The 27,147-nt window shown below is 40.9% G+C and overlaps 1 protein-coding gene and 1 non-coding gene across 4 annotated transcripts; both read left to right on the top strand.

Moving 5' to 3' along the window:
• Window positions 1-21,533, top strand: mta3 (metastasis associated 1 family, member 3). Of its 3 annotated transcripts, XM_029527374.1 has the most exons (18): window positions 1-243; window positions 2,160-2,227; window positions 3,285-3,378; window positions 6,772-6,898; window positions 7,071-7,134; window positions 7,793-7,910; window positions 8,323-8,425; window positions 8,685-8,784; window positions 8,882-9,070; window positions 10,844-10,918; window positions 11,366-11,424; window positions 11,587-11,705; window positions 12,412-12,569; window positions 13,537-13,759; window positions 15,636-15,728; window positions 15,909-16,085; window positions 16,757-16,898; window positions 20,993-21,533. In XM_029527374.1, exons 1-18 carry the CDS (start codon window positions 216-218, stop codon window positions 21,162-21,164), a joined length of 2,109 nt encoding a protein of 702 aa, XP_029383234.1. In that variant the 5' UTR covers window positions 1-215; the 3' UTR covers window positions 21,165-21,533. The 3 variants fall into 3 exon arrangements, with proteins under 3 accessions (XP_029383234.1, XP_029383236.1, XP_029383235.1); XM_029527375.1 differs by lacking the exons at window positions 15,636-15,728; window positions 15,909-16,085; window positions 16,757-16,898; window positions 20,993-21,533 and having other exon boundaries at window positions 7-243; window positions 11,366-11,421; window positions 13,537-14,091; XM_029527376.1 differs by lacking the exons at window positions 8,882-9,070; window positions 15,636-15,728; window positions 15,909-16,085; window positions 16,757-16,898; window positions 20,993-21,533 and having other exon boundaries at window positions 5-243; window positions 11,366-11,421; window positions 13,537-14,091.
• Window positions 21,534-24,223: 2,690 nt separating this feature from the next.
• trnai-uau (transfer RNA isoleucine (anticodon UAU)) lies at window positions 24,224-24,317 on the top strand. Its single transcript has 2 exons — window positions 24,224-24,261; window positions 24,282-24,317. It is a non-coding gene; the product is annotated as a tRNA-Ile (tRNA).
• Window positions 24,318-27,147: the final 2,830 nt, after the last annotated feature.

Here is a 27,147-nt window from a genome sequence, read left to right as displayed (position 1 = left end):
TGTGAATAGTAGCAGGAGGGGAGGGGGGGGTTGAATTCACTTCAGTTCTCCCAATCGGGTGCACAACCGGAATCTCGACGATCATAATTTATCGCACCTTTTTAGGCTTTTTTTTGTGTGCCAGAAATCCACTTTTATAGTTTTTTTTTTTATATAATTAATTTATTCTATTCCTCTTAGTTTATGGTTTACGTTAACACTCCGGGAGGGCAGAAATGGCGGCCAACATGTACCGGGTCGGAGGTATGTATGTCAATGTGGATCCTTTTTTATCAAATTGAAACCCTTCCACTTTTTGCATCCCCCCCTTCACAAACCCGGGGGGAAAATGTGGGCCCCCTTTTCGCCCCGTTTCTAATTATTAGCGGGGTATCAGTGTGCTACGGCCACAGAGGGGGCATTAAGTTGGAGCAGGAAGGTGAGGATTTCTAAATATTTGGGATTCAAAATGGGTCAGGCCTCGCGTCTGTCGTGGCCACAGCAGCAGCAGCAGCAGCAGCAGCAGCTAGCCGCCAGCTTGCTAAACGGCTAGCAACACAATGTAAACATTTTTTCAGTTGTCGGCACCTCAGCTGCGCTTTAGTTTTTCGGATATTTAGCTCGGGGGTGGTGTAAAGTGGCGAACAAGGGGACTCCCGGGCTGGACGTGTGTTTTAAAGGTTATTAAATCGTTACCCCGGACAGTCTGAGGCTGCCTTTTGTATTTGCCTCTTCTGGCATGCAGCCAGTAGTACGAGTCCTTATTTAGCTAACGTTAGCACCAGCAATGGCTTCACTGATTACCATCGTTGCGGCTAACGCGATCAGTTTACACAATTTTACCAAAGCATCTAACTGCATTGGTGATATTTAATAGCCAGTGTTGCTGCACTGTCCACCTACATTCACCAGAAGTGCAAATTAATTAGCAAATTGGCTTCAGCTGCTAGCTAGCTTGTTAGCAGTGTAATGGAATTCAACATCAAATTATTGTCTCGTCTCATGGCGTCGTTTCGTCCGGAGGACTAAACGCAACATTTCCTTCCAGGAGCTGGAGCTTCAGATCCGTGTTAAGTGTGCAAATGAGTTTTAATTAGCGTCGGTGCTTGACGTGGGGTTAAACAAACAAAAAAAAAAACGTGATTTTTAAAAAAATAAATAAATAAAAATAAAGCAGCTTTGTCCAGGTGATGTTATTTGGCAGCACTTTATCATCAGCGGGGTGTCAGTTTTGTTTCAGTGCATCACCGAGTTTCTACACTCACCTTCAGTGCAGTGCTCCTGCTGCCTTCAGGTGCTGTCTGTAAACTACAACTTCCCCCAAACTTAAACTTAATGGTACAGGGTTGTGTGTGGTCTTTATATATATTTATATATTTTATATATTTAGAGAGAGAGATTTAAAAAATATATATTTATAATATATATTTCTTTTTACACATTCCTCATAATAAATAAATATTTTTTCCCAATCAGAGCCAGTAGTGACATATTGAAATGAAACGTCCTTACTGTTCAACTGAATGTCAAAAATATACACTTAGTGATATATAATGAAGGATAGCAGGTTAACCTCAAGTCAATCAGTATTTGGGTTGTTTGGCTGTTTCTGCTTTGAGATAATTTTTTTGTCAGTCTAATTGCTATGCAGTTCATCATATCACAACCATGGCCATTAAAATGCTGTTGACTACTGAGGAAGATATAATATATCATATTTTTTTTCGTATTTTCTACTGTTTGACAGCTCTGGCACATTTTCATATTCATGGGATTGTTTCTGTGTCTGATTACAGCATTTCTGCTTCAAGACAGACCTTAATGTCCTCACTTTTCCAAAGTCACAGTCAAGTGTTATGTCTTTGCTGTGTCCCTGTAATGATTGTGTATATCTTGCAGGGAAAATTACAAGCATATGGCATTTTCCTCAGGCTGTAGAAACCTTGCAGTTTACACACATTTAGCTTTGTGTTGACTTAGAGCATGGCGGTATTCTTGGTGGTATTTGCATTACAGTTTAATAGTGGTCTGCCACTCTGATAGTTATGATATTGTACACATTTACATTTATATTTATATTTCCAGTTTTGCATTTACATATGTTATTTTCACCTGGTCTGCTGACAAGATTATTTTGCTTCACACTCATCTGATACATTTTTCCCTCGCCCCCCCCCCAGATTACGTATTCTTTGAGAACTCCTCCAGTAACCCATACCTGATCCGCCGGATAGAAGAACTCAACAAGGTACTTAAGTGTTTGTGATATTTTCGTGTAATTATCTCTCTTTATGCCCCAGGGTGAATAACAAAGATTCCTCCCTGTTCCTGCACCTGTCCCCTCTCTTTACAATAGTTGAAGTTTGCATGCATACTTACTGTAATGCCATTAAAAGAGGCAGGTGTTTCCCAGTTCCTAAATGCTGTTTGTATTTCAGGACACACCTATAGTGTGTTAAGTGTAGGTTGGGATTATAATGGAAATTTCAGGATGTTAAAAAGGTTTGGACTGAAGATATTTGGTGACAGTGTCAGCATTTTCTGGTTGTGAGTCTGATAATTCCTCTGCCAATATTTGATAAGTTTCAGAGTTCCCTGTTGTTTTTGTTCTTTTGATTTATTCATGTATTAGCAGCATTTTCTTTATGGCAGTTAAAAACAAGCTAAAACTAACATGCACTGTATAAATACCACATAAACATCTTTTGACAGATGTGTCAGGGAAGCTTTTCCTGTGTTATATTTGCACTGAGTTACCATCAGCAGTTGATGTGGGTGAGAAACTGTCAGATCATGTCAGTGTCTGCCTGTAAAAATACTGAAGCTGTACTTTATAAGGCAGCTGTGGGTGAAATAGCAGGAACTTCCTGCTGTATTAGTGAAGCATGCACTAGTTGCGTGAAGCTTATCATGTTCACTTCTTGTTGAAATTTAAAGACAGTGGTTGACTTCATCACAATCTTCAAGTGAACCTTGCCATAACAACATATGCTCTTACTGTACCAACAAACCTCTGAAAGCAGCAGAACTCTGAAGCATTTTTTTCCAACCTCGTACCCCCGCATCCCTTCACGCTCCATCAGTCACATCATATAATACTGGCCAAGTCTTTGAGCTTGTCAGCTTAATTATACTGTAGAGCAATCAATCAATCATCTAATCATCAGTGCTGGTCAGGCTGTAATCGCAGCAACACTTGATGGGCACACAAATTAGCCACATCTCTTGGGAAATTAGAAGTTTCAGCAGGGAGGTGATCCCACCTCTTTGAGCCAACCTGGATCTTTCTCTTCTCTCTCTTTCAGACGGCCAGTGGAAATGTGGAGGCCAAGGTGGTTTGTTTCTACAGAAGGAGAGACATCTCCCACAGCCTCATCCAGCTCGCAGACAAGCATGCAAGTGAGTTAACACACGTGAAAGTTACAGTCCCATTCAAGTAGTCGTCATAAAAATAAAAGTCAATCCATATTGTTTAAAATGTGTATATTAATCTGCATTAAACTCAGATATGAAGATGAAATGATGAATGGAATCACTGATTAGTCAAAAATTAAACATTTCTCAAGCACAAATGTCAAGCTTTTTTCTGGCACCACCATCATAACACATGGTGCTTTGCGCTTTTTCTCTGTTGAAACATCACCTTGGGTTCTGACAAACTGTCATATTTTTTTTTCTCCTGCTGGAATACACTTTATGGGAAATTCAAAGATTAATTAAGAAATGTATCAGCAATTATTGTTCTGCTGATAGTTGGCTGAAAATGGCCTCTCTGTTTTCCCTCTTGAATAGGCAGGCAGACATTTCCACATATGCTTTGCACAATATAACATCATCAGTTTTTTTCCCCTTCATGACAATGACACACCCTGAATCCACCCATTTACTCAGAGCATTTCTGTAGATGGTACAAACATGAGAAGGTTCTTCAGTGTGACAGGAAAACACATTGAGCTTCATATTTACATTAATTCTGCCCCTTTCATCAATTGGTAATTGCTGAGGTGGGCAAAACTGGGGTGCATGAATGTCTGCATGAGGATGGAAGGAAAAGAAGGTGTTGTGACTACAACAGCAGAAGTCTTGTGTGGGAAGCCATCTACTCGCATCTAGTCATGTTTCACTTGGCCCTTTGGTCACAAAAAAACTGATTGTTTAAAAAAAAACAAAACAAAGAACCTCAAAAACTCCCTGGAGACAAAACAGAACCACAATTTCCAGTAAAATATTCAACATGAAGAAGTGGTGGCCGGAGATCCAGTGAAGACTGGTTTAAACTGTTGTCATGTTTGAGGCAGGGAAGACAGGGCCATAGTGTTTGCCTAAATACATCTCTCTCTCTCTCTCTCTCTCTCTCTCTCTCTCTCTCTCTCTCTCTCTCTCTCTCTCTCTCTCTCTCTCTCTCTCTCTCTCTCTCTGTGTTTGTGTGTGGTCTATGCTTTTGTGAAACCAGTTTTGCTCATTTTGGGGGACTCTGCAAACACAAAGCAATATGAAGCACAAAACATAAACCAGACAATGTTCAGGCACATATGCATCGATTACAGTGTGGTGTCATTTCAACCAGCTATTTGGAAGCTGTTTTCTACCAGCTGGACAGCAGAAAAAGCAGCATCAATAATAAAAATTTCATATTTTTTAATATTTAATAAGACCAACCTCGTTCCAAGGAATTAACCCAATTTATGGTTTAGACTATTTCAGGTGAAAAACAGAAGAACAGCAAGTGAGTTTTATTTATAGAATTAAAGTGGATGGTTTGGTGTTTATAGGAGACTGAAGCATGTACACCTTACCAAACAACTATTCCTGGTTGTGATTAGATGTTTATTTCTGCATCGGGGTATGCATGTGTTTTTGTTTTCACGACAATATACTGCAGCCTTCGATCAAACAACAGATTCGGCATTAGCTCTAAAGAGAAGTTGTCAGTGGTCATTTCACTCAAATGTCAAAAACACATTTTCCACACCTGCTCTCAAACCATGCAGATAGATATGTTTTCACTTAATGAGATTGGATGACGTCTGCTGCTTCCTCCACAGCAGGACACAATGTTTGTGCCATTCAACTCAGATGCCATGACTGCTTACTCTTTTACGTAGCCCACCTTGTAATAAGTAAATGGGTATATTTACTCATCCACTGACAGACTCCTGCATCGTGTCTTTATCATGCTACAAAGACCCATGAATGGGTTGCCAGTTGCTAAAATCAGTGCCAAAATGTAAGATGGCTGCAGTTGCCTTCCACAGGAAGCTTTCGTTAACAAAGAGCAGCACCAGCCAAACAAAAAATCTGAGATTGTATTAGCTTTATCTTTTGACAAAAAATAAAACTCTGATTAATCAGAGGAGAGCAGATCAGGCTGTTATCTGCCGGATTAAAGAGAGAATAGCTTTACTGTAGCAGTGGAAATCCAAACTGGAAAGTTCACACAAAAAAAATCTTAACATTGATATTACAGTTCAATAAGGGTGAGTCCAGCAAAGACACCTGTCTGTTCAGTGGTCTGTGAAGTGGCTTATGGATGGTGAGACTACATCTGAAACCTGCTACGCTCATTCAGTATTGGAGTTCAGGGTGTTATATCTAAACATTTGCCATAGTCTCAGAGAATAGAAATGACTGCAAGAAGGATTTAATCTTAGCCTTCAAGCTCTTTTTACTCCTGTTAATTTTGTGTGTACAAACTTTTGAATCACTGTGAATGCCTTTTAGGAAAGACTGTCCAAAGGTTGTTCCTCAATTGTCGTTGGTCTGAAACTGTTAACACTTTTGTTTACACATGCTGAGACAAACGAGTTAATCCCAAATATTAGCTTTGATCTCTTAACAGTGAATCAGTTATTTCGTTATCTGAGACAGCAGTGGAAACTGCCACCACATCGTGTGTGTGTGTGTGTGTGTGTGTGTGTGTGTCACCTCCCCCTCCCCATCCTTGAAACTCCAAGTATTTAAATTTCGTTGTGAAGCATGATGAACAGCCAGCAGCCATAGAGGGTCTAGACAGTTGACTTATAAATGTGTCTCCTGGAAGACATTTGTCACGTTGCAGTTGGTTGTTCACATTAATAGTGACAGAACCAGTTTTGTCCAAATTTGGGTTGGGCAGCTATAGAAGCTCAAACCCTGGCTAATTTCTCACCTCGGCGCAGCTGGCTGAAGTGGATGGGAATGTCAGACTGTGACAAAAAGTTCTGAAGTGGTAAACTGACAGGTCATAGTGTGAAACATCAGGACAGTGGAAATGAGGAATGAAAGTTTCTGTATGATTATTTTTTTTTAAGAGGAATGTGAATCTGTACCTGAAGTGTCCGTGCTGGCTTCGGAAAATGATGGGTGTGGTATTCGATTAGTTGCCAGGTGCCTGCACTCCAACTGTAATTGAGGTTGTTCATCTGCTCCCTGGCATTATGCATTGACTCAATTCATGCAAAATGTATGTATGAACACGGTTTTTAAAATTACATTTTCACTAATAGTCCTGCACAAAATGGCTTGTGTGCCTTTATAAGATGGCAGCGGGGTGTGACTGCAAAGTCCTCTGGAGACTTTTTACTCTTGTAGCAGAAGACAGCAGTAGTTATGAAGCATGAAATCTAAGAGATGAATGGATGAATTTGTCTGAATCCATTTGTGACTTTAATCTGTTGGTCTGTTATTTACGCCTGTTGTCATATTTATTGTGCCATTTGTCTTCACTGAACCCTCTGTGACACATGGCCACCATTTAACAACATCAGGGTCTCTCTTAATTTGTAATTTCCTGCTGTGTGTGTGCTTTTGCAGAGGAGTTGGAAGAGGAGAAGGAGAACCCGACAGAGACAGAGCTAACAGAAAAACAGAAACACCAGCTTCGCCACAGAGAGCTCTTCCTCTCCCGGCAGTATGAAAGCTTACCTGCGACGCACATCAGGTACTACACACACACACACACACACACACAGACCCACACCCTACAGCACATCATTTTCAGGCAGTGCTCATGGATAGTTGCTCATCCAGCCTTGAACACATTTGCCAAAAACACTCACTTCCTGCATCTGTGGTTTAAATGGTTCTTGTCTTCCTTTCTCTTTTTCTAATAGGGGAAAATGCAGTGTCGCATTATTGAATGAGACTGAAGCTGTTCTTTCATACCTTGACAAAGAGGTGAGCTAGAGGGGAAAGAAAAACTCAATCTGTCACCTTCTACTGTTTGTTGTTTGTTTACTGCAGACTGCATCTGAGCAGGTTTGGTCATATTCTAAGAACTAAGATATTTATTATTACAGATGTCAAAAACTGAGCAGATTGTCATGTCCTGCAAGTAATTGGAGCTTTCAGTTTTGATCAGTCAGGCAGTTAATCTGTTTCTTTATTGTTTAATACATGTAGTGTAAAAAAAACATTATGTACATTATGATGCCAGATAATTCAAAACACCTCAGGCTTAAAATGTTGAACTATATCATCACATACAACTAAGCAGCAATTCTGCTTCTCTGAGAAGTTTGAACTAGGACATTTTGCTTGAGCAAGTAATAAAAATAGTTGCAGGTCTCTTCCTCTCTCTTTTTTTTTTTTTTTTTAAATTCAGTGAGTTGGCAGCTGCAGAAAAGTAAATTTTCTTGGTTGGAGCTGTTCATTCTCTATTAAAACTTATATTCAAACAATTCACAGAGAGTTGTTCGTCTGGCAGGATTCAGATTTGAATGTGTAATAGAGAGAATATCTTTCACATTAAAGTGATTGAGAGTGAAAATATCTGCAGTTTAAGATTCAGAGGCTGCCTCTTTGTGTTGGTAATTGCTGCAGTTGTTTTCTGCAGGATACCTTCTTCTACTCGCTGGTGTATGACCCCACACAGAAGACTTTGCTGGCCGACAAAGGGGAGATCAGAGTGGGGCCTCGCTTTCAAGCAGATGTACCTGAAATGCTACAAGAGGGTCAGTCAGAACAGAACATACTGTCTGTACCTGTAAAATATCTGTTCAAGGTTTTGAAAGTAGTAATAGTTGTGGATTTTTCGCATCCAGCGTCTTGATTTGACATTTCTTCACTTCTCTAAATGTGAGCAATGTACTCTGAGAGGAAAATAACATGTACATTTAGACAAATGCAATTTATAGCAGATTCAACTTAGATCAAGTGAAAAGCCTAATCAGCCACGGCTCGAAAGCAATCAATCTTGAAATGTGATTTCTCTAACCAATAACTGGAGAATTGCCTGGCAATTTCACTAGCTTTATAATCACAAATTTCCCCTGCAGCAAATAAGCAGCCGGTAAAAATAGATTTCTTCACCAGAAGTGTGGGAAGTTGTTGTGCTGTCTGAGCGGCTCTATCTTGGTCTTGCAGGTGAGGCAGATGACAGGGACCAGGCGAAGCTAGAAGAGAAGCTATGGGATCCAGAGTGTCCACTCACCAACAAACAAATAGACCAATTCCTAGTGGTGGCACGGTAAATCACCTTTCATGTCTGACGTCTACATGGACAACCTCTCAAATCAGCCAAGCACTAACCTTCAGATAGCAGCATGTTCTGACCCTGATTCCTCCATTATGCAGCTACAGAAGTTTTCTCAAACAGGGAGATGGACTGATATGATATGAAGTTTGACATTATCGCTTTGCTCTTATTCTGTATGATAATGCCAAGCATGCCTGCAGATTTATTACTTTCTATTTTTTTTTTGTTGTTTATACGCATAATTTTTCAGGGCGGTGGGGACCTTTGCTCGAGCGTTGGACTGCAGCAGCTCAGTCAGGCAACCCAGCTTACACATGAGTGCTGCCGCAGCCTCCCGAGACATCACACTGGTGAGTTACACACACACGGACTCACTCACACTCAGCAGTCCCTGATTGGCACTTAAATGGTTGATTGCAACTGATTTCTTGTGTCTTTTGGTTGCAGTTCCATGCGATGGACACACTGCATCGCCACAATTACGATTTGTCCAGTGCACTGAGTGTACTGGTTCCAGCGGGTGGTCCAGTACTTTGCAGGGATGAAATGGAGGAGTGGAGCGCCTCAGAAGCCGCCATGTTCGAAGAGGCACTAGAGAAATACGGGAAAGACTTCAATGACATCCGACAAGACTTTGTAAGTTTGTGATTCAGATAAACAACTTGTCTAAGAGGAAACGCATTGTACATTTTTGCATTTTTCTAGGCATATTTTCATTCTATATTTTGCATTGATCTCATGCCTGACTGTACTTGCAAATCAGTAGATGAGTGTTATATGCAAATTATGCTATGTGGCTCAGCCAGCCCCTGATGTGCCTTTATTTCCCCTCTAGATGGCAAAACTAACTATCATAACAAATTAAGCAATTTTCTGAGCTGTCATGAAATTATGACAGAACAACAACTAATAAAAAACATGCAAAACTTGTAAACATCAAGTTTGCCTTCAGTTGATGAAAATTCATCTTTGGAGATTACACTTAAATTAACTTTTGGAACTGAATTACTCATGTTTTTTTAATTTTTCTTTCAAGAAATTGGCACACAAAATAAGTTACAATGGTTAGAAATGGTTTCAGTTGGTTGACTTGTGATGGAAAATGTTACTGAAGCTCTAAAGGAGAATAGCCATTTTTGATACTAGTTGACACTGTGATGCCATCATTTAACCTGGCCTCCTACAAAACATACCACAATGTGCAATACCTATGTCTTTCCCAAGCAAGTATTGTGTCTTGTAACCTTCAAGGACTCAATTATTATGACCCTGACTTTATTGTTGCCCAGCTTACTCCATAAATGTCAACACAGCATCCTTAAAACAGCATAATTGTGCTTCCCCTGTCTAATACTGCAACAAGAACAAAGTTTTTATTTCTTAAATGTTTTATATATTTTGCACGAATATTGAAGGAGTAATTTCTCGAACTTAGAATTCTTGTATAATAATTTTTAGTCACCTGTGTCAATCTTATATTCTCTATATATTTTTGGTTCACTGCACCTTTTTGCGGCTTGAGTGAATAAAGAACTGTTCAGTTTGTGCTGAAGCCTGAATTGGAATGTATGTATCCAGAGTAAGGAAAGTTAACGAAAGGCGAGAACAGCAGCTATAGTCGGCTTGAATTTACTAAATAATGCCCAGATTTTACGTTGTGAGGTATTTAACCATTTAAACATAATCTACTTCCTCAGTCCATTCACATGCTCACATGTGAATGGACTGTTTCTCAAATGCTCACATGCATTTGAGAAACAGCTTACATGATATCCTGAGTCGCACCAGATCAAAGTTTTGACAATTACATAGAGTAGCATTGTGCTTCGAAGTATTTTGGTAAATTACATGACTTCTTGAAACTTGTTTTGACACAACAGTGAATATGTGCGATTGGTGGTTTTTAGTAGTTTCTGTGGACTGACACTTCCCTCCCCACCAGTGAACATGTGTCACAATGGAAATTCGTTGTAAATGGCACGTATTTCAGGGCATCACGGGTGCTGCTCTGTTAATGAAAAAAATGAGCAGTTTTAAAAGTCACCGTGTCCAGTCCACAGGGAATGACATTTTTACCGTTGAATTTTCCTTCTCACCATCTGCCTATTTGGTACAAAAGAGGCAGGATAAGGGTGTATGTGGTGGCACCAGGTGCTCATGAATACTTATTAAATGTGTGAATCGCTGTGTGTCTGTGTGAGAGAGAAAGTGTGTGTGTGTTTTCATCTGAGACTCAGAGTTGAGCCAAAGCCGGTAGCTTTCAGCCGATGTGGTCACAATGCCTGTCACTCATAAATATGCATGAACACTTTTTGCACCCAGATGGCAAGAACATGAGATATTAATATCATTAATTTACTTTCTGTCTTTCTCCCCCACCCACACTTCTTCATTCTTTCCGCTGTGAAGCTGCCATGGAAGTCTCTGACCAGTATCATAGAGTACTACTACATGTGGAAGACCACAGATAGATACGTGCAACAGGTGAGGCCCTTTTAAGTCCTTTCAAAACAGTGACATTAAGCATTTCTTTCTTGAAGGTACTTTAAATCCTGATATTTATTCTTGCCTGCTGTAGACAGTAACATTAGCTGAAACAAAGCAGCTTGTGTACCTTATGAATCACTGCAGGCTTATTGTAGGATTGCTGTCTCCACTGGTTTAATATGATGAACAAAACTTCAAGGTGCTGTGCGTGCCAGCATACACTGGCGTTTTCACGGTGAAGAATGTTTTATTCAACTTAATCATCACATGAGGAAGAAAGGCAATAACATGCCTGAAGCTCATTTGCACATTTAATAATTGCAATCCTGCAGTTCTGTTTGCTGGCTGCGCATTAGCACTGATCTTGAAAGGTGTCAAACTATGAAGATCTGGTGACTTGACTTCTCCTGGTTGTAATGAATCTGTCTGTGTTTCCCTGAGCAGAAAAGACTGAAGGCAGCAGAGGCTGAGAGCAAACTGAAACAAGTTTATATCCCCACGTAGTAAGTCACTTTATTTCACATTTTGATATTCAGGTATGTCACTGATATGCCAGCCACCGGTACATCATTTTGTTTTTCTAATAATTATGTTCGTTATATTGAAAACCCTGCAGAAAGCAGCTATTATAATGTTTCTAAAATCCGCTTCTTTTTATTTGACAGTAACAAACCCAACCCCAACCAGATCTCAATGACCAATGGAAAAATGGCAACAGTGAACGGAGCAGGCCCCGGATCCTACCATGCGGCAGGCGGGGGCCGAGCCTGCGAGAGCTGCTATAGTGAGTTTTGTGTGTGTAAAATTAAATCCCAAGGTTGTGAAGTGGAGCAATGTAGAAATGAAAGGGAAGCAAATGAAACTAGGAGTCCAAAATTATTTTAATTTTCATCATCACTGCTTATCTGTTTATTAATGTAGACAGCTGTTACTAATCCAGCAATGAATCTCTTCCTTTGTGTAACTTTCTATCAAGGCTGGATTTATTTTAAAAAGACTGCAATACATGATGATATTGCACAGACCAGCAATAAGACTGGGTTTTTGCACTGATGGTTGAATAGTTCCAAACAAAATGATGTAATATTTCACAAGTCTGTCTCATAAATGACTTAAACATTTAATGCCCTTGCAGAAATCTTCAATTCATCTTTTGGAGAAATCAAGTCAATCCGGCTTTGAGTAGATTACCTGCAAATCATATAAAATATCTTAAAGTTCTGACAAATAATTATTTGCTCAATTTACTCAATGTTCCGTGCTTTAATTTCTTGCTCAGACAGTTTCTCCATGTTTGTTGAGTCACTGCGGGCACTCATCAGTCAGTAAAGAAGCATCAACTGTGCCTCCTTGACTGTGGATATTGATAGGATAATTTTAGGGAGTGGTGAGAGAGAGTGGAGTGGAGGAATCAATGTGCCGAGTGTCTTCAGACCAGTTTTCTCCCTCAGTGCCTTTAACAAGCATTAATGCGTTTTGTACATTAACAGCCATGCAGTCGGCCCAGTGGTACTCGTGGGGGCCTCCAAACATGCAGTGCCGCCTGTGCGTTTCCTGCTGGATGTACTGGAAGAAGTACGGTGGCCTGAAGATGCCAAGCAGAGCAGAAGGCCCAGAGGAGAGAACTTCCCCGAGTCCAGCAAGCATCGTAAGTTCAGATGTGAAACACACGAGATGTAGTGGAGGGTAAATGTGCCGAAGTAGCATGGGCAGATGTTACAGCAGTTATTAAAGGACTTTAAATCCACAATTTATCGTCCGAGTTGTTAAACTGTCTTCATGATGTGTTCAGTGTGCTCAAAACATCATGTACAGCAGTTACTACAGGTATAGTAGTTGTGAAAAGATTCACACACCTCCACATTTTTGAGGAAAATACAATATAAAGTTCAGTCTCCCACCCTGTTTCCATTTTCACAGCACATATTTTGACTGGCTGAGCACAGTTCTAAATAATTATATAAACGTATGCTCCTTTTAAATGAAGGGGCATTTTTCAAACTATCATGATGAGCCATAATGTGTATCAGGAGCAGGCCAATACAGATGGAGTGCAGCCATTACAAAAGATATTAATTACACCTGCGCTCTTCCTGTTAATCCATAATGTCCACTCGCACCAGTTATATAATGCAGTTATATTTAATGGCCTCACTGTAAATTCTACTTTAAGACAGTTAGAGTTCTTCCTGAGACATGATGCTAATCCTCGCCCCAATGCAACACAGTTAAAAAGCTCAACAGCCTCCAAAATGACCATGAAGTTGAATTATCTTGTTAAAGCTGTTTCAGCTTTCAATTAAGCCGTTTGAAGGTAAGATTGCAGGGCTGTCTGACTTTATTTCATCAGCAAGTGTGCTAATTGTTTTGAAGACATAATGATTGATCAATTAAACACTCAGCTTTCGTGTGATTTTGACATTAGAGGGCTATATAATCAAAACACATTGTGATGTTGCCAAATTAGCAGGAAATAAAATGTTTAAAGCTTTTGATGCCAGTGAAAACGTCTTTCCAAATCTTAAATTCATAAATGAGCAACAGTAGTACCTAAAATGTTTTGTATCACCTGCCGTCAATGTCGTCAGAGGCCTTTTCTGTCTCTTCCTTCCCAGGAGTCTCGTTCACGAGGCCACGCCCCTCGCCAGTCCAACCACATGGTGCCCATGCGAAACAGCGGCAGCCCCAAGTCCTCCATGAAGACCAAGCAGGCTTTCCTGCTGCAGGCCACCCGCCTCACCAAGCTGGCCCGGCACATGTGCCGTGACATCATCAGGCTGCGCCGTGCTGCGCGCCGGCCCTTTGTCCCCATTAACTGTGGGGCCATAAAGGCAGAGTGTAAGAGCTCTTTCAATTCCTCCTAACTTCTGCCACATGGACACACACACACACACACACACACACACACACACACACACACACACAAACACAAACACAAACAATCATACGCGCATTCTCTCTCTAGGCATGACATACACAACACACACACACTCCCCCTCTCACCCTGACTGCCCCACCATCAAACCCCATCTCTGCCTGTCTCCGCCCCTCCCCGTCTGTCTCTCTTTCTGTTTTTATTATTATTGTTATTATTATTATTTTGGTTTTGTATTCTCCCACCCCCTGTTTCCAATAAAGACTGCCTGTCCTCATAACTGAGTTTTGATCATCTTTTCATTTGGGTTTTTTTTTTTTTTTTCCATTCTGTTATCTGTTAGAGTTCTTAGTGACTGTGAATTAAAGCCATTGTTAAAATTATACAAAATTATTCATTCAACAGGACATTTCTACATTAACACAGCGACTTAAAAATATACAAAGAGTAACAGATTTTGCTCCTGTTGTTAATGTATAGACTAACAGGATCCAGCAGAAGTGACATTCTAGTCTGAGCCATATATATGCTGAAGTGAGATGAAGAGAAAATGTATTTTACTAAGAGAAGCTCTATTTTGCACAGCGCCCGCAGTGAAGGCGTGCCTACTCTGTGCTGTCAGGGCTGAACGAGCCATCTCAGCCACGAATGTCTATTGTAAATGCTGAACCTCAGCTTCACTGTGTTTGCCATCATTTCATTTTTTTTCTTTTTTTATTTTGCACACGCATTTTTCCTCATGCTGCTTGTTTTTTTTGTTGTTTTTTTTTTTTTTTTGAGAGTGTATTAGAAAAAGCAAATGAATTGATTAGGGGCTTTGGCTTGACAACAAGCTTACTAACCAGCTGTTGTTGACTTTTTGCTGCTGGCTGCAACCCCCTCCCCCCCGTCACCCCACCTCATTGTAGATCAGGCCTTAAGAAGTCATTTACTGGACTGTGGTGATATTTCATCCACTCAGCTGTTCTCCTGTATACTTATCATGCAGTATTCATAGGAATCCATCGTGGTGCCTCTTCAGTCAAGTAAATCCTGCAGCCAGGATTTACCATTCAGGCCCCCACCCCCTTCTTCCCTATACCCTCCCCACTGCTCCTACTCCTCCACTGTGCCCTCTCATCATCCTTTACTCCTCTAACAACTGTTGCAATGTGCTCATCTCATCTTCTACCTCCTTTTTGCTCTTTTCTTTCATCACTGTGCGAATGTGAGAGTAGACCTCCAATAAAGTCACACCTGAAAGCATCTCTTCCGAGTCCTTGTGCTTCATGTGTCCATGTTATCTGTCCCATCAACTCCACCACACTCAGAGGAAGCGCAGTGGCACGCCACCCCTCCCCAGCATGGACTCAGCCCTTCAGTGCCTGCTCTCATAATACATTCATATTTTCATGTATGTGTGTTTTAAAATATGGTTTGTTTTTTTTGTGGGTTTTTTTTTTGGAGTTTGTGTGCATGTAAGCATGTATTCAGTTGTATCTGCATGTTGGAGGGATTCTTTCTTAATGCTCATGCCATCCTTGGAAGCAAGTCACCATTTTGATACCTCAGTGATTTCCTCATATATACTGACTTCTTCATTTTGTGGTGCTCAGCAGACATTTCAAACATGGGAAGAGGCCGTTTACATAAAACGTCCTTGCTCCAATCAGACAAGACAGCCTTCCTTTCAATAAAACTGCAGACTTCACTGGCTTTGATTTTAAATGCATGCCTCTTCAGAACTGTTGCACTGTTTAGTGTTCTTTGTCAGTCAGTAAGGACTAGTTGGGGTCTATGCGATGTGAGAAACACTGCACTGGTTTATAAAATGTGTGTGTGTATGTGTGTTTGGTTTAGATATGTTAAGGGTGTCAGAGGGGCAAGGGACTCGCCTACCCAAAACCAGAGCGGCCCAAAGGAGCACTCTGACCAGTGTCCTGCAGTTTCTAGGTAAATCAATACTCACCAGAGTAAAGAAAAAACAAAAATCAGTTTGACCAGAATTGGTGTAATTTTACTCCTTTGTGTCAAGTGAAAAAAAAAAAGACAAATCAATAAAATATGAATAGAAATTATTCAGATGGTCCATGGGAGCCAGTTGATGCAGCTCCAGTGTGGTGTCTCTTCCAGAGTCCCGTCCGGCAGCTCACGCGCCCCGCTCCCACCGCACCCCGGGCCTGCAGACGCCTCCCCCTCGACGCCTTCTCTCCTCTCTCCCACACGGCCCTCATGGCATGCTGGGAAAACGCAGCTATCATCACCACAGCAGGGCTGAGCCGGACAGGCGCTCAGGTAGACACCCAGGCCCACATTTCTTTCCAAAAAACAAAAAAGCAGCTGAACTAATCCTACAAAAGTAATCCTGACTTGTTTTTCAATTAGATTGTTATTGCTTAACCTAATCCTGCCCAGAAGCAAAAGTCTTTGTTCTGTTAGACCCCACCCCCCAAAAAGGATTGGAAAATAATTACGTTACTTCTGATGTGATTGAACCTTGGGGACCAAACAGTGATGATTTCTTATGTTGTTGCCATCATTTTTGCTTGATAAAATCGGATTAGTAGAGATACACCCGGAGTTGATAACCTTTTCTGCCATTTCTTATCTAAACTAGCTCGTTGGAGAGAATGACAACTAATTCTAATGAAAACGAATCAGCAGATGGGGGTCATTTGGATAATTTGGATGATTCAACTTCAGTCTGACACTTTGTTTTTTATTGGTAACTTCACTATTTTTACTGAAATTGAAACACAGTCATTTGTTGCACCACTTGTAAATTAGGAAAAGTAATAAACTAATCAATACTATTCACAACTGACAGAGTCCCTCATGCATACTTTGCATCTTTCTCTCACTGCTGTGGCTTTGTTTTTGCAGAGAACCCAGGTACAACAGCTGCCCCCCTCCTGGTAGGTGTCTACATTTCTTAAATAAGGAATCCTGCTAGACTGATTCACAGATTATTGTCAATAAATATGCTCTTATTGTGTTCCTGCAGCACAACGGCCGCAACAGCAGCAGTGGAAACACCCGAGGTGGAGTGATGATCCGCAAGAGACGCCCAAATTGGATTGACGCCCCCGATGATAGCTTCTTCCTCGTCACCCGGGAGACCAGGTAAGCAAAGGTGACCCTTTTCTGACCTCTGATTGGCTGACTGTGTGTGTGTGCAGTGTTTGCAAGAAGGAAAAGCAAGTGATGCTGAAAACAGAGCGACACAGCAGATACGAAGAACTGAGGTATTGACTAGAAAGGAGACAATTATTTTTGTGTGGCCGTGCAGGTTGTGCTTACATTCAGGAGGCCTGCAGAGTCTTATTTCTGTCTGAGGTTGTAAAGAAACACATCAGGTATTAAAAGTTTACAACGTAAAATATGTGAAAGTTTATTTTCTTCATAGCACAAGCTGTTCATACACCTATAAAACACTGTTAAGGCATTAGCTCTGATAGATATTTGAAGAAACTGATAAAAATACAAAGTCACAACAAACTGACCGAACAAATGTGGTGGATTCGGTATATTTTCCCAGCAGAATAACATTTTCTCGACTTTGGAATAGCATTTTATTTCATGTGGGCCTTCATAACAATGAAATGCTTACTTCTTTATTTCAGGAGGATTTTTTAAAATTTTTATTAATGACAATGAAGGCTTGACACATTGAGCTTTTTCATTCTAGTCTAACCCTCGACTGAAATGTTGGAAGGATTACTGTGAAATTTTAACGGCTTTCTCTGTGAAATTTCTCATTTAGTGTTGGATTGCCTTGACAAATTCAGCACGCTCTCCAGCACATAAAGACAGTATCCGTGTCCACATGTGAGAAAGAAATATGTTCCTCCATTAAGATTGTGTCTAAATGAGCCATGGCAACTGGCGCTCACAGCCGCCCTCGGACCGCGGGGGCTAAAATTAGAGCGGCTAACTGGTACAGATGGGCCACCGAAGAGCCAGGCACCACTGGGGCCTGAGTGGGAATATTATTACCACATTAACCATGGCTGGACTCTTATGGATCACTCACTTCCCGCCAAGACAAAATGGCTGCGTGTGTGTGTGCATGTGCGAGAGAGAAGGAGAGACAGCATATTTTTGTATACTGTATCCTTTCTGTTATACTGTTGTTCGCTCTCCTCTTAGAGCCAATTGATATATTTCTGGAGAGAGACATTTAAAGATCTGCTCTGAAAGGATGCTGCTAATGAGAGATGTTTGGATGTTTCATTTTCTCCCCCTTCCCCATCTCTTTATGCTCTTCTTTTATTCTCTCAGCGTCATGGAGAGCACAGTGTGTCACTTAGCAGAGAGGAAGAGAGGGAGATCACTCCTACTTATTCAAGGAGGAGGCAAGACAGAGAAATAGAGACAGGAACAGACGGAGATGGCAAATTAACACTTTCCCGAGGTCACACAGTCAATAAAAATATATTGAGAGCATGAAGAGCTGAGCGTCAACAAATGATCATATTTCACTCTCTGGGAAATAAATGTTCGAGTCAAATTTCATGGTAGACCCTAAAAAGATTGAGACGTGTCACTCTGAAATATTTTAAAAAGATCTCATGTTGGCCCTGGAGGAGCACTTAGAGGATTTACGGAATCAGTGTGATGCAACCACAATCAGTGAGCGGTGGTTGATCACATTTCAGTCTGGAGCACAGAGCCCTAAGTACAGCACTTAATATATTAGTACTTTCCATGGACATTTACACTATCAGCTACTTCACAGTTGGAGAGCAAATGTTTTACTCCACAGCAAAAACCCAAGTTTCAGATTAAGATTGAAATAACAATTTGTAATGCAGCCCTCTGTCATTTTGTTGTATGAATCTGGTTTCAAAAAAGCTCAGAAAGTTGGCGGTGTCCACTTAAATGTACAAAGATACAGTACTGTTGTAGACTGTATTGTGGTGGAAACAGATTTTACAGAATAAAACATGATAAACATCAAGGTCAGTGGCTGTAAGCCTCTCACGTGGATTTAAATGGTGAAATTATCCTTCTGTTTTAACAACAAAATATCACATAAAAGAACTTTGGTTGGGAATCACTGGATGTAACTTCCTAAGTAGATGTTAAATGGAACAAATGCATTTACAGCAGTAAATTGCAAGGATGAGATTTTAAAAGCATTTTGATCATGTAATGTAATTATACAGCTCTAATACATTCACGTGGGCCATTTTCTGCAGTTACTTTTACTTACTTGCTAGTATTTAGTAGTTTTGGTACTTAAGTGAAAGATATCAGCGATTCTTCAGGGCTACGTTAAATATAACATACAGAGATGCTGGCTTCGAGAAGGAAATAATAGAACAAAGCATCAGGCATTGGAGCAGAGTCAGAGAAAGCAAAAGAGAAATGTAAACGGAGCAGCTTTGATACGTGTTTGAAAGCGGATTTGCATGCTTGCTTTCCTCCTGATGGCCAGCTGAACAGTCACACCGCAGAGCTTTAGATAATGTGCCATCAGAGCCAAATCTATTCTGTTCCTCGTCGATTAGTCTTCTGCTCTGACTCTGAGTGACAATATGTTTCCAATAATGTCTACAAATACAAATGGGTAATGTGTGTGTATATAGATGCACTCTTGGACACGTTGATTTCATTTGAATGTGCAGCCTTATCATGTACAGAGTTTCCATCATTGCTCTCTTAAATGCAGGGATCTGGAGTCAGATGTGTTTTCCTGTTCTTAATATGAGAAAAACATCCTTTGTGCTAATGAGAGAGCAACAGGAAGAAAAAGAGGGCAGACTTAGAGGGTTTAGTTGTGCATTAAATCTGAAAGTATTCCAAGGGGAACAATGAATAATCATCTGCACACCTAGGTTATGTATCTTGCATTTGCCTTCATTTGTCTCCGATTGAATTCCATTAGTGCAGTGTCCAACATGAGTGTGCCCGGCGGTGTTGGGTTTAGTGGCTGTGGCTGCTGAGGCAGCTTTGCTCTCACAGCACAGTGCACCCCTTCAGTATCAATCCCTCTTCATTACTGTGAGAAATCCTGCAGAAATGTTCCTCGCCTTTTCTTCTTAACATACGTGTTGCACCGTGCTTCAGTGAGGATAAACCTCGCCTGAAAATCTCTGCTTGTATTTAATCATTTCGACCAACTTCAAGTTTATAGTCTGCTCTCTTTATTAGTTTTCTCCATGGCGCCAAACGTTTGTTGTTGACAGGAGGTGTGGCTGCTGACGCTGCTCTTTGCAGCTTGTGTAAAGCCTGTTACGGTACGTGTATCTGTACAAAGAAAACAAACACAATCAAACGCTGAGTACTGGCATTTTTGCAACCAAGCAATCAAGTGATTAATGACTTATAGTTCAGTAGCACACACTGCTTGTCAAACTGCTGGTAGACCAGTAATATACATAACAAATAACCATCCTCCTAAAGCACACAGCCCAGAGCCAGCGTCGTCATTATTTCTATGTGTTCCAGGCTGCTGCAGCCGAACAGCAGAGCTGCCACATTAATGAGAGGTAGCTAGAAGCACTGGAAGCATCAAGCCTATGGTTAGCAATGTATAAATAATATATTCACACAAACATTATATGCAGGCGTAGTCATTGTTAATTTATTACTATGCAATCCAAAACTTTCCTCTCCGAATGAATTCTCTGCTGTACTGTTTGAATATCAGGCCCTTAGACGCCTGTAAAGAATGGGCATGCTCTTTATTATTCAGTGGAAAAATGACCAACTATCAGAGGCAGAGATGGATGGTTTTCTCCACATCAATAAACGCAGGCAGTGCAGCCGTAGTGTGCTCTCAGTAACATGTCATCACTACTATTCTGTCCACCTACTCGCATAACCAACAGCTGAGCACGAAACATTTAACATGGTGTCACTGCAGCTGCTGCCGAGCATTTGATCACAAAGCGCAACAATCCTCCACAGTAGATTGCTTTTGTATGGTTGTGATGGAGCTGCAGATGTTTTATTGTTAACAACAAGGGAACTTTTAGAAATGTACAAAAAACTTTTGCTAGAATGACCAATTTGAAGTTACCATATATTATTGACTTTCTTTTTACTTTATCTAAATCTTATTTATAGTGATTGGAGGCTGTTTGATAAATAGCGGTGTAAAGAATATATAATATACTACAGTACTTGCAATCTGTATAATGTTCTGATGGCATCTTTGCTTGTGTATCTTCTGCTGCACTTATGTCCTATCTTGTCTCTACGCCCCCCAGGAGGGCCAGACGGATGCTGTCCCGCTCCCAGCTGAGGCACGCCTGCCGGCAGCCCTGCGAGCAGATTACCCTTCGCAGGGTCTCCCAGGGCCCTCCGCAGGGGCTCGTCCTGGCCCCTCCGCACCCTCACCCCAGCCTGAGGATGCGAGGACCCATCGTCATCCACGACTGACTGAACACGAACCCCCACCCCTCCCTGCCCGACCACCTGCCACGCCCCACCTGCATACACACTAACAAATTCTCACCTGCTGTTCTCTCGTTAAATCCTCAAATCCTCCTTTGCTTTTAGTCCTGGAATTATCTTCATAATCCCTGAAAACACTAAACAAGCTGTCTCACTGTTTCGCGACAGAAGGATGTGATGAGCCGTGATGCAATACAGACATATACCTGACCTGACTGCAAGTGCTGCCTGTCTTTGACCCCCCCTGGGAATGAAACAGAGTGTGTGTGTGTGTGTGTGTGTCTGAGAGAATGAGGGGGATTTTGATGTGAGCTGTTCTTAGTTCTTCTGGATGATCATAATGACAGAACTTTGTGTGACTTTTGTGTTGATGGTGCATTGTTGTGAAGTTTTATCAGTTTGTATAAAGTTATTTTGGGAGGGGGCTGGGCTGGGGGCATGCGGGATTAAGGTGGGATGGGAAGGGGATGGGGTGGTGGGGTTTCATTTGCGTGGGGGGATCGGGGTATTTTAACAATGGAAACTAATGTCCAATGTGGACACAAAAAAAAAGGAAAAACAAAAAAAGAAAATGCACTATACTGTGATTGAGCCGACAGTCTTTTGAGAAAATGTTCCTTTAAAATCGTATTCTACCTGCAGTTTTTCACACTATCCTTCGGACTCTGTGTTGAAGAATGATAACCTGCAGTCATTATTTAACAAACCCTCTACAACTGCACCCAAAACGCTGATCCGTGACAATGCTGCAGGTCTGGAAACATAACAAGGCAAAGAAATAGAGCATAGCGCAAAGCCTCCCTGATGAACCAGTGTATAATATATTGTATATCTCATTACAGCACTGTAAATCTACTCATCCTATTTCTATGGGCGACTGTACCTACCTAGCCCAAACTTGGGTACTAAAGCACTTCCTTTGCAGCAGAAAAGGGCATGGATCTGTCATATCTTACTCAAGTCTGTGACGTACAAGCAATATTTTGAGGCCAAATGTTTGAGCAACTTTGCCAGCAGCTGTTTACTATTTGCGAACATCATCTGTATTCTTCATTGCATTTCTAACCTAAAGCTACAGGTGAAGTTTTTCCAGTTTTCAGACCTCTCTTTGTCCCTCCCTCACCCTCTCGCTCTCTCTCTCTCTGTCTCTGTGTGCTGCATGACAATATTGCCAGAAGGCCTCAACATGTTGCTGGTGAACCCATTCAGGCTTCAGGTGTGTTTAATAATGAGTTTTCAAACTGGCATCGCCACCGCATGTCTTTGAGGTGAGAGCCTCCGCTGACCGCTGGGTCACGTGATTTCTTCTCTTTCATTCAGAATGTTTATGTTAGTGTTTCCTGTATGTCTTGTGTTGAATTATGAATATGCTGAGAATAATAGTAATAAAAAAATCCCAACAACAACTCAGTGCCAGATTATGCTGTCCAGTCTCCGTGAGTCATTCGCTGGTGTTAAATTCTGACAGCCTGCCTTGTCTCCCAGCCTACTACTCCATCTTTATGTCTGTGTCTCTCTTTGTGTTGCTCTTGAGGGGGAGTGTGACAAATGGCCCTGAAACACACTGTGGCCTATCGGAGGTCGGTGTAAAATATCCTCACAAAATATGGCAATATGACACCGTGATGAAGAATGGAGAGCGCTCTCTGAATATAAATTTTGTTCTTGGAACTTCACAGCCTGCCTCAAGGAACCGTGTTTGTTTATGTGCTAACGCAGCCCCCATTGTTGTGTTAAGGTTTTTCATTTGCCACCTTGGCCTCTCGTCAAGGCGCACAGCTTTAAAACGTGACTATGGCTGACTGCCCCACAGCTGCCGGCTGTTTCCGCCATATTACTTACAGTTTTTTGCATCAAGGGATGAAAATGAGGAACACTGTTTTGATTGAACTTGATGTGCCGTCATTGGATTTGTCTTTCAGCTATACAGTGAATTAGAAAACACTACTGTATCTAAATTTTTATTCTACTTCATTTATAATCTGTATATTTATCTTTCTGCAATTCAGTTGTAAAAAGGTACAAGGCTGTTTAGTTCTTATTGATTCACTGAAGTTGTCAAAAATGAGCATGCATTGTATGCTACCAATCTTGAATATTACCATATTCTCATTTGTGATCTGCACATACAGAAACTTCCATTTATATTTAACCACACGTGGCTTTATAGTTATTACTAAGTACCTTAATAAACAAAGGAAAGCCTCTCTGTTTACTTAAGCACACTCATACAGAGCCAAGGAGATAAGGAGTTCGATTAAAATGCCCTTCGTGTGTTGTGCTGTTGAATAACAGAGCAAAACATGTTCCAAAAAAACAGAAAGAAATAAAGACAGAAAGCGAGAAAGCGAGAGAGTGAGAACTAAATAATCACAGATCATTTCAAGAACCACAGGATCCTGGAAAGAGAATAAAACAGGACACAGATTTCACCAGCATGTCTACAAATTCTAAATGTTCACAGATGAATCTTTCACATATGGGTGGTGATGAATTACATGGCCTAAACTAGTAATTTAGGGTTCAGCTTTGTCCAGTGATGGAGCTTCCCACACATACACGTTTGTGACAGTGTGGCAGAATTAGTGCACTAATGGATGTGTCCCTAAACACCACCTATATTTTGAATTTGATTTTTCCTTTAGAAAGAAAATATTAGTGGCCTATAGTTGTTTACTTTTGTGTTGCTTTAATGCTTTAATTAAAATAACTGGTGCATTTTAAATGTGAGACATTTTGTCATCCACGAACACAATCAGCTTTTCTTTTTTTTTTGTTTGTTTTTTGTTTTTTGTTTTTAACAGATGGCGCTGTGTCGGAGGGGTCCTTGAACGCAGCGTGAACCCGCGTGCAGAGCTGTCGTCCGTCGGACTTCCTGCGAGCGCGAGCAACCCGACCTCCGTTATTTCGGAAGAGAAAGCGACAAAACAATTTTAAAAAATTAAATAAAATAAAGAAAGAAAGAAAAAGAAAAGCTCATCCGGGTCGTCCTGCAGCGGGTCGCCGTCCGTCTTAAACCGACTTGCCGGCGGAGAGTCGCCGAAGCTCCAGTGGCGCAATCGGTTAGCGCGCGGTACTTATACGACAGTATTCAGCAGAGCGATGCCGAGGTTGTGAGTTCGAGCCTCACCTGGAGCAGACTTTTATACCTGAGCTGCGCGCGTGCTGCACACAGACGAAGACGTCACGCGGTAATCCCCCCACACTTCCCCCCCCCCCCCCCCCCCCTCCGTGGTGAATTCAAGGACTGGCTTCTTGCTTCAGCTAAATAAAAGTTAGTGTTAAATAGAACATTTGTCTGGAAATTGTTGTTGTTGTTGTTGTTGCTAACAAGTCGACAGTCAGGTAACTGTTACACTTCATTTGCATCTTAGATATTTCCTGTTGCACACTGCCTGTTTTTGTTATTGTAGACATTGTAGATTGTCCTGGTTTTATTCTATTTATCTATTTCTATATATTATTATGGACAGCAAATAATAATAAATATTAATAATAATAATAATTCCATGCGCGTTTCTTTATACGTGATAATAAACACTTTAAATCTTGAATTTTGAAAAATTTTTGTTTCTTTATCTTTTTAGTGAAAAAATGTTGTTGTTGGATTGACTGTTTTCTTCCTCTATTCCCTAAAGTACTTCCAGCTCCATCTTATGCATTTAAAGGTGTTACCTATGTAAAACTCACTAAGCTTATAATTAAAAATAATTCTAAGAAGGATAAAGACTTCATACCTTACTTAACTGTTGTTAAACATTTGTTTGAATTGTTTTAAGAACTATGCCAACTGTATATACTATTTGGACTGAATACTTTATTTATAAGTTTTTGTGTCATTACTATGTGAACATTTTCTTCTATTATTGATTTTTATAACAACTGAAAAGGAATATGTTTTTATTCTTTTCTATTCGTGACAGCGGGGGCCTACCAGTTGAATCCACCTGCCTCTGAGTTGTTATTCAACATTTCCTGCTGATTACTTGGTGAAACTACCACTTTATTGTAAAACCAGCTTTTTGCCACTAGAGGACGATGTGACTTCACAAAACATGCGTTTGAATTCCCCCAGAAAATCCTAACAGGTGACATCTGCTGGGATGATTGTTACCAGTCGAAGTCTAATCAAGTTTATAAATTAATTCTATTCATAAAAATATTTTACATGACATTTTAAGTTCAGATAAATTCGACATACATGCATTGTTTCTTCTCTATATCATCATGTGTGTTTCTGATTACACTAATTATTGTTTTTTTTGTTTTTTTCCAGACAGGATGGTTTAAATATCTGTAGCCTGCTTTAAATGTGTGTGTGCTTTTTGTGAATGTTTGTGTGCAGGTCGGTCTTTCTAAGCCTTGCAAAGCTGGGAATGAACAAGCAGAAGATTTCAGTAATGATGTGACCCAGATGTCCCGGGTGCAGATCTCCAGGCTGAAAATGAGAGTGCAGATCAGGGGCTTGTAACCCCCCCACTCCCAAGTCGACCCTCTTCTCACTCTCCGCTATCCCTCCCTCCATCCGGCCTGGTACACAATCACAGAGTATTTAGCAGCAGGGAATATATGGGCATGTATGCAGTGTGTGTGTGTGTGTGTGTTTAAGCTCATCCAGATCCATGTAAACATGAAGGATCAGATTTTGGAGTGTGTGCCACTTGTGCTTCGTGCTCCGGATTAGACATAACAGTTTTTTAATTTACTCTCCTCAGCTGCCTCTATAAGATGCTAAAGCTTGGCATCATCACACCAGAAACCCACCCCCACCCCTACCCCTCCATCCCTTCACATGCACACACACAACACACTGAACCTTGCCCCTCCCCCACCTCCACCCTCCTCACCCATCCCCTGAGTTGACCAGGTGGCTGAACAATCACACACAACACCCTGACAGTAGGCTCAGTGGGCCATTTTCCTCAATGGGAAGCTCCATAGGCATGAGTATGGATTGAAATGTGCAGTGTGTGTGTGAGATAGACAGAGAGCGAGATGGATTGAAGGGAGAAGGGACAAAAGACAGAGAGTTTAATATTTGGGATAAGCTATGATTGAACATCCTGAGATCAGAGCAGAATGATCAAATTCTGCCAGTGCTAATCCCTCATCTTGGAAAATTAAATACCACTCGGCTGCCTCTCTGTTGCTCCCTCACACTCCCTATCCTTCTGTAACATTCTTACACACACACACATGCAGTATTTAACAGGGGTTTAGCCTGACCTGTGTCTCATAACGCTGGTTGGTTCCTAAGGGAGATGTTCTGATATCTGATGAGTTTTTCATTAATAAGACACAAGTCTAATCCTGAGGGAGAAACACAAAATAACAACGGATAAACCCCGCTTTCCCCATCCTGCCATCACACACACTGATTTACTGATATACTATCTAACTAAACATCTTTATACATGTACTTAAACTCTGAGCTTTAATCTCCCCACTGCAGTTCTATTCACTCCAGCCTGCGTTTGTTTCTTTGCATGTCTTTGTTGATCCAGTTTTTTATTCATAGTGTGGTGGGATCAGAACATCTTCAGGCTTCTCAAAAATCAAGAGACATCAAAGTTCTCATATTGAATTTTCATGTGCATAAGCTTTGACCCCGCCTTTTGCATTAAAATTGGGTCAAAGGCCCTTACACTGAAGAGCAAAGGTACAGAACTGCTTCAGAAATCCAACTTTAACACCAAGTCCACTTCACAGAAAGGAGCTGAAGTCTGAGCTTCACTCTCATGGGTCCTTCCGCAGATTACATTGTGTTGTATTTATTAGTATGACATGGTTATTTGAGACATGAGCAATGCGGAGCAAAAGGTCAAATTCTCTTTTACTTTAATATTTTTATACACCCGACACTGAGTTCATAAAAAGCAACACTGATGATGTCTGGACTCAACTAATCATCAGACTATAGGCAGACATATACATTTCAAATGTTGCAAAAAGCAGTCTGGTTCTTGAC

This window comes from Echeneis naucrates, chromosome 19, assembly GCF_900963305.1.
Source record: "Echeneis naucrates chromosome 19, fEcheNa1.1, whole genome shotgun sequence".
Lineage (NCBI taxonomy): Eukaryota > Metazoa > Chordata > Actinopteri > Carangiformes > Echeneidae > Echeneis > Echeneis naucrates.
This window is presented reverse-complemented; position numbering and strand designations above follow the sequence as displayed.

Bases quoted from the DNA above. Each gene is read 5' to 3' on its own strand.
- mta3 (XM_029527374.1), top strand. From the start codon at position 216: ATGGCGGCCAACATGTACCGGGTCGGAG. The intron at 7,911-8,322 runs GTCAGTCAGAAC...TTGGTCTTGCAG, and splicing joins ACCTGAAATGCTACAAGAGG to GTGAGGCAGATGACAGGGAC. The intron at 16,086-16,756 runs CACATTTCTTTC...TTGTCAATAAAT, and splicing joins CTCAGGTAGACACCCAGGCC to ATGCTCTTATTGTGTTCCTG.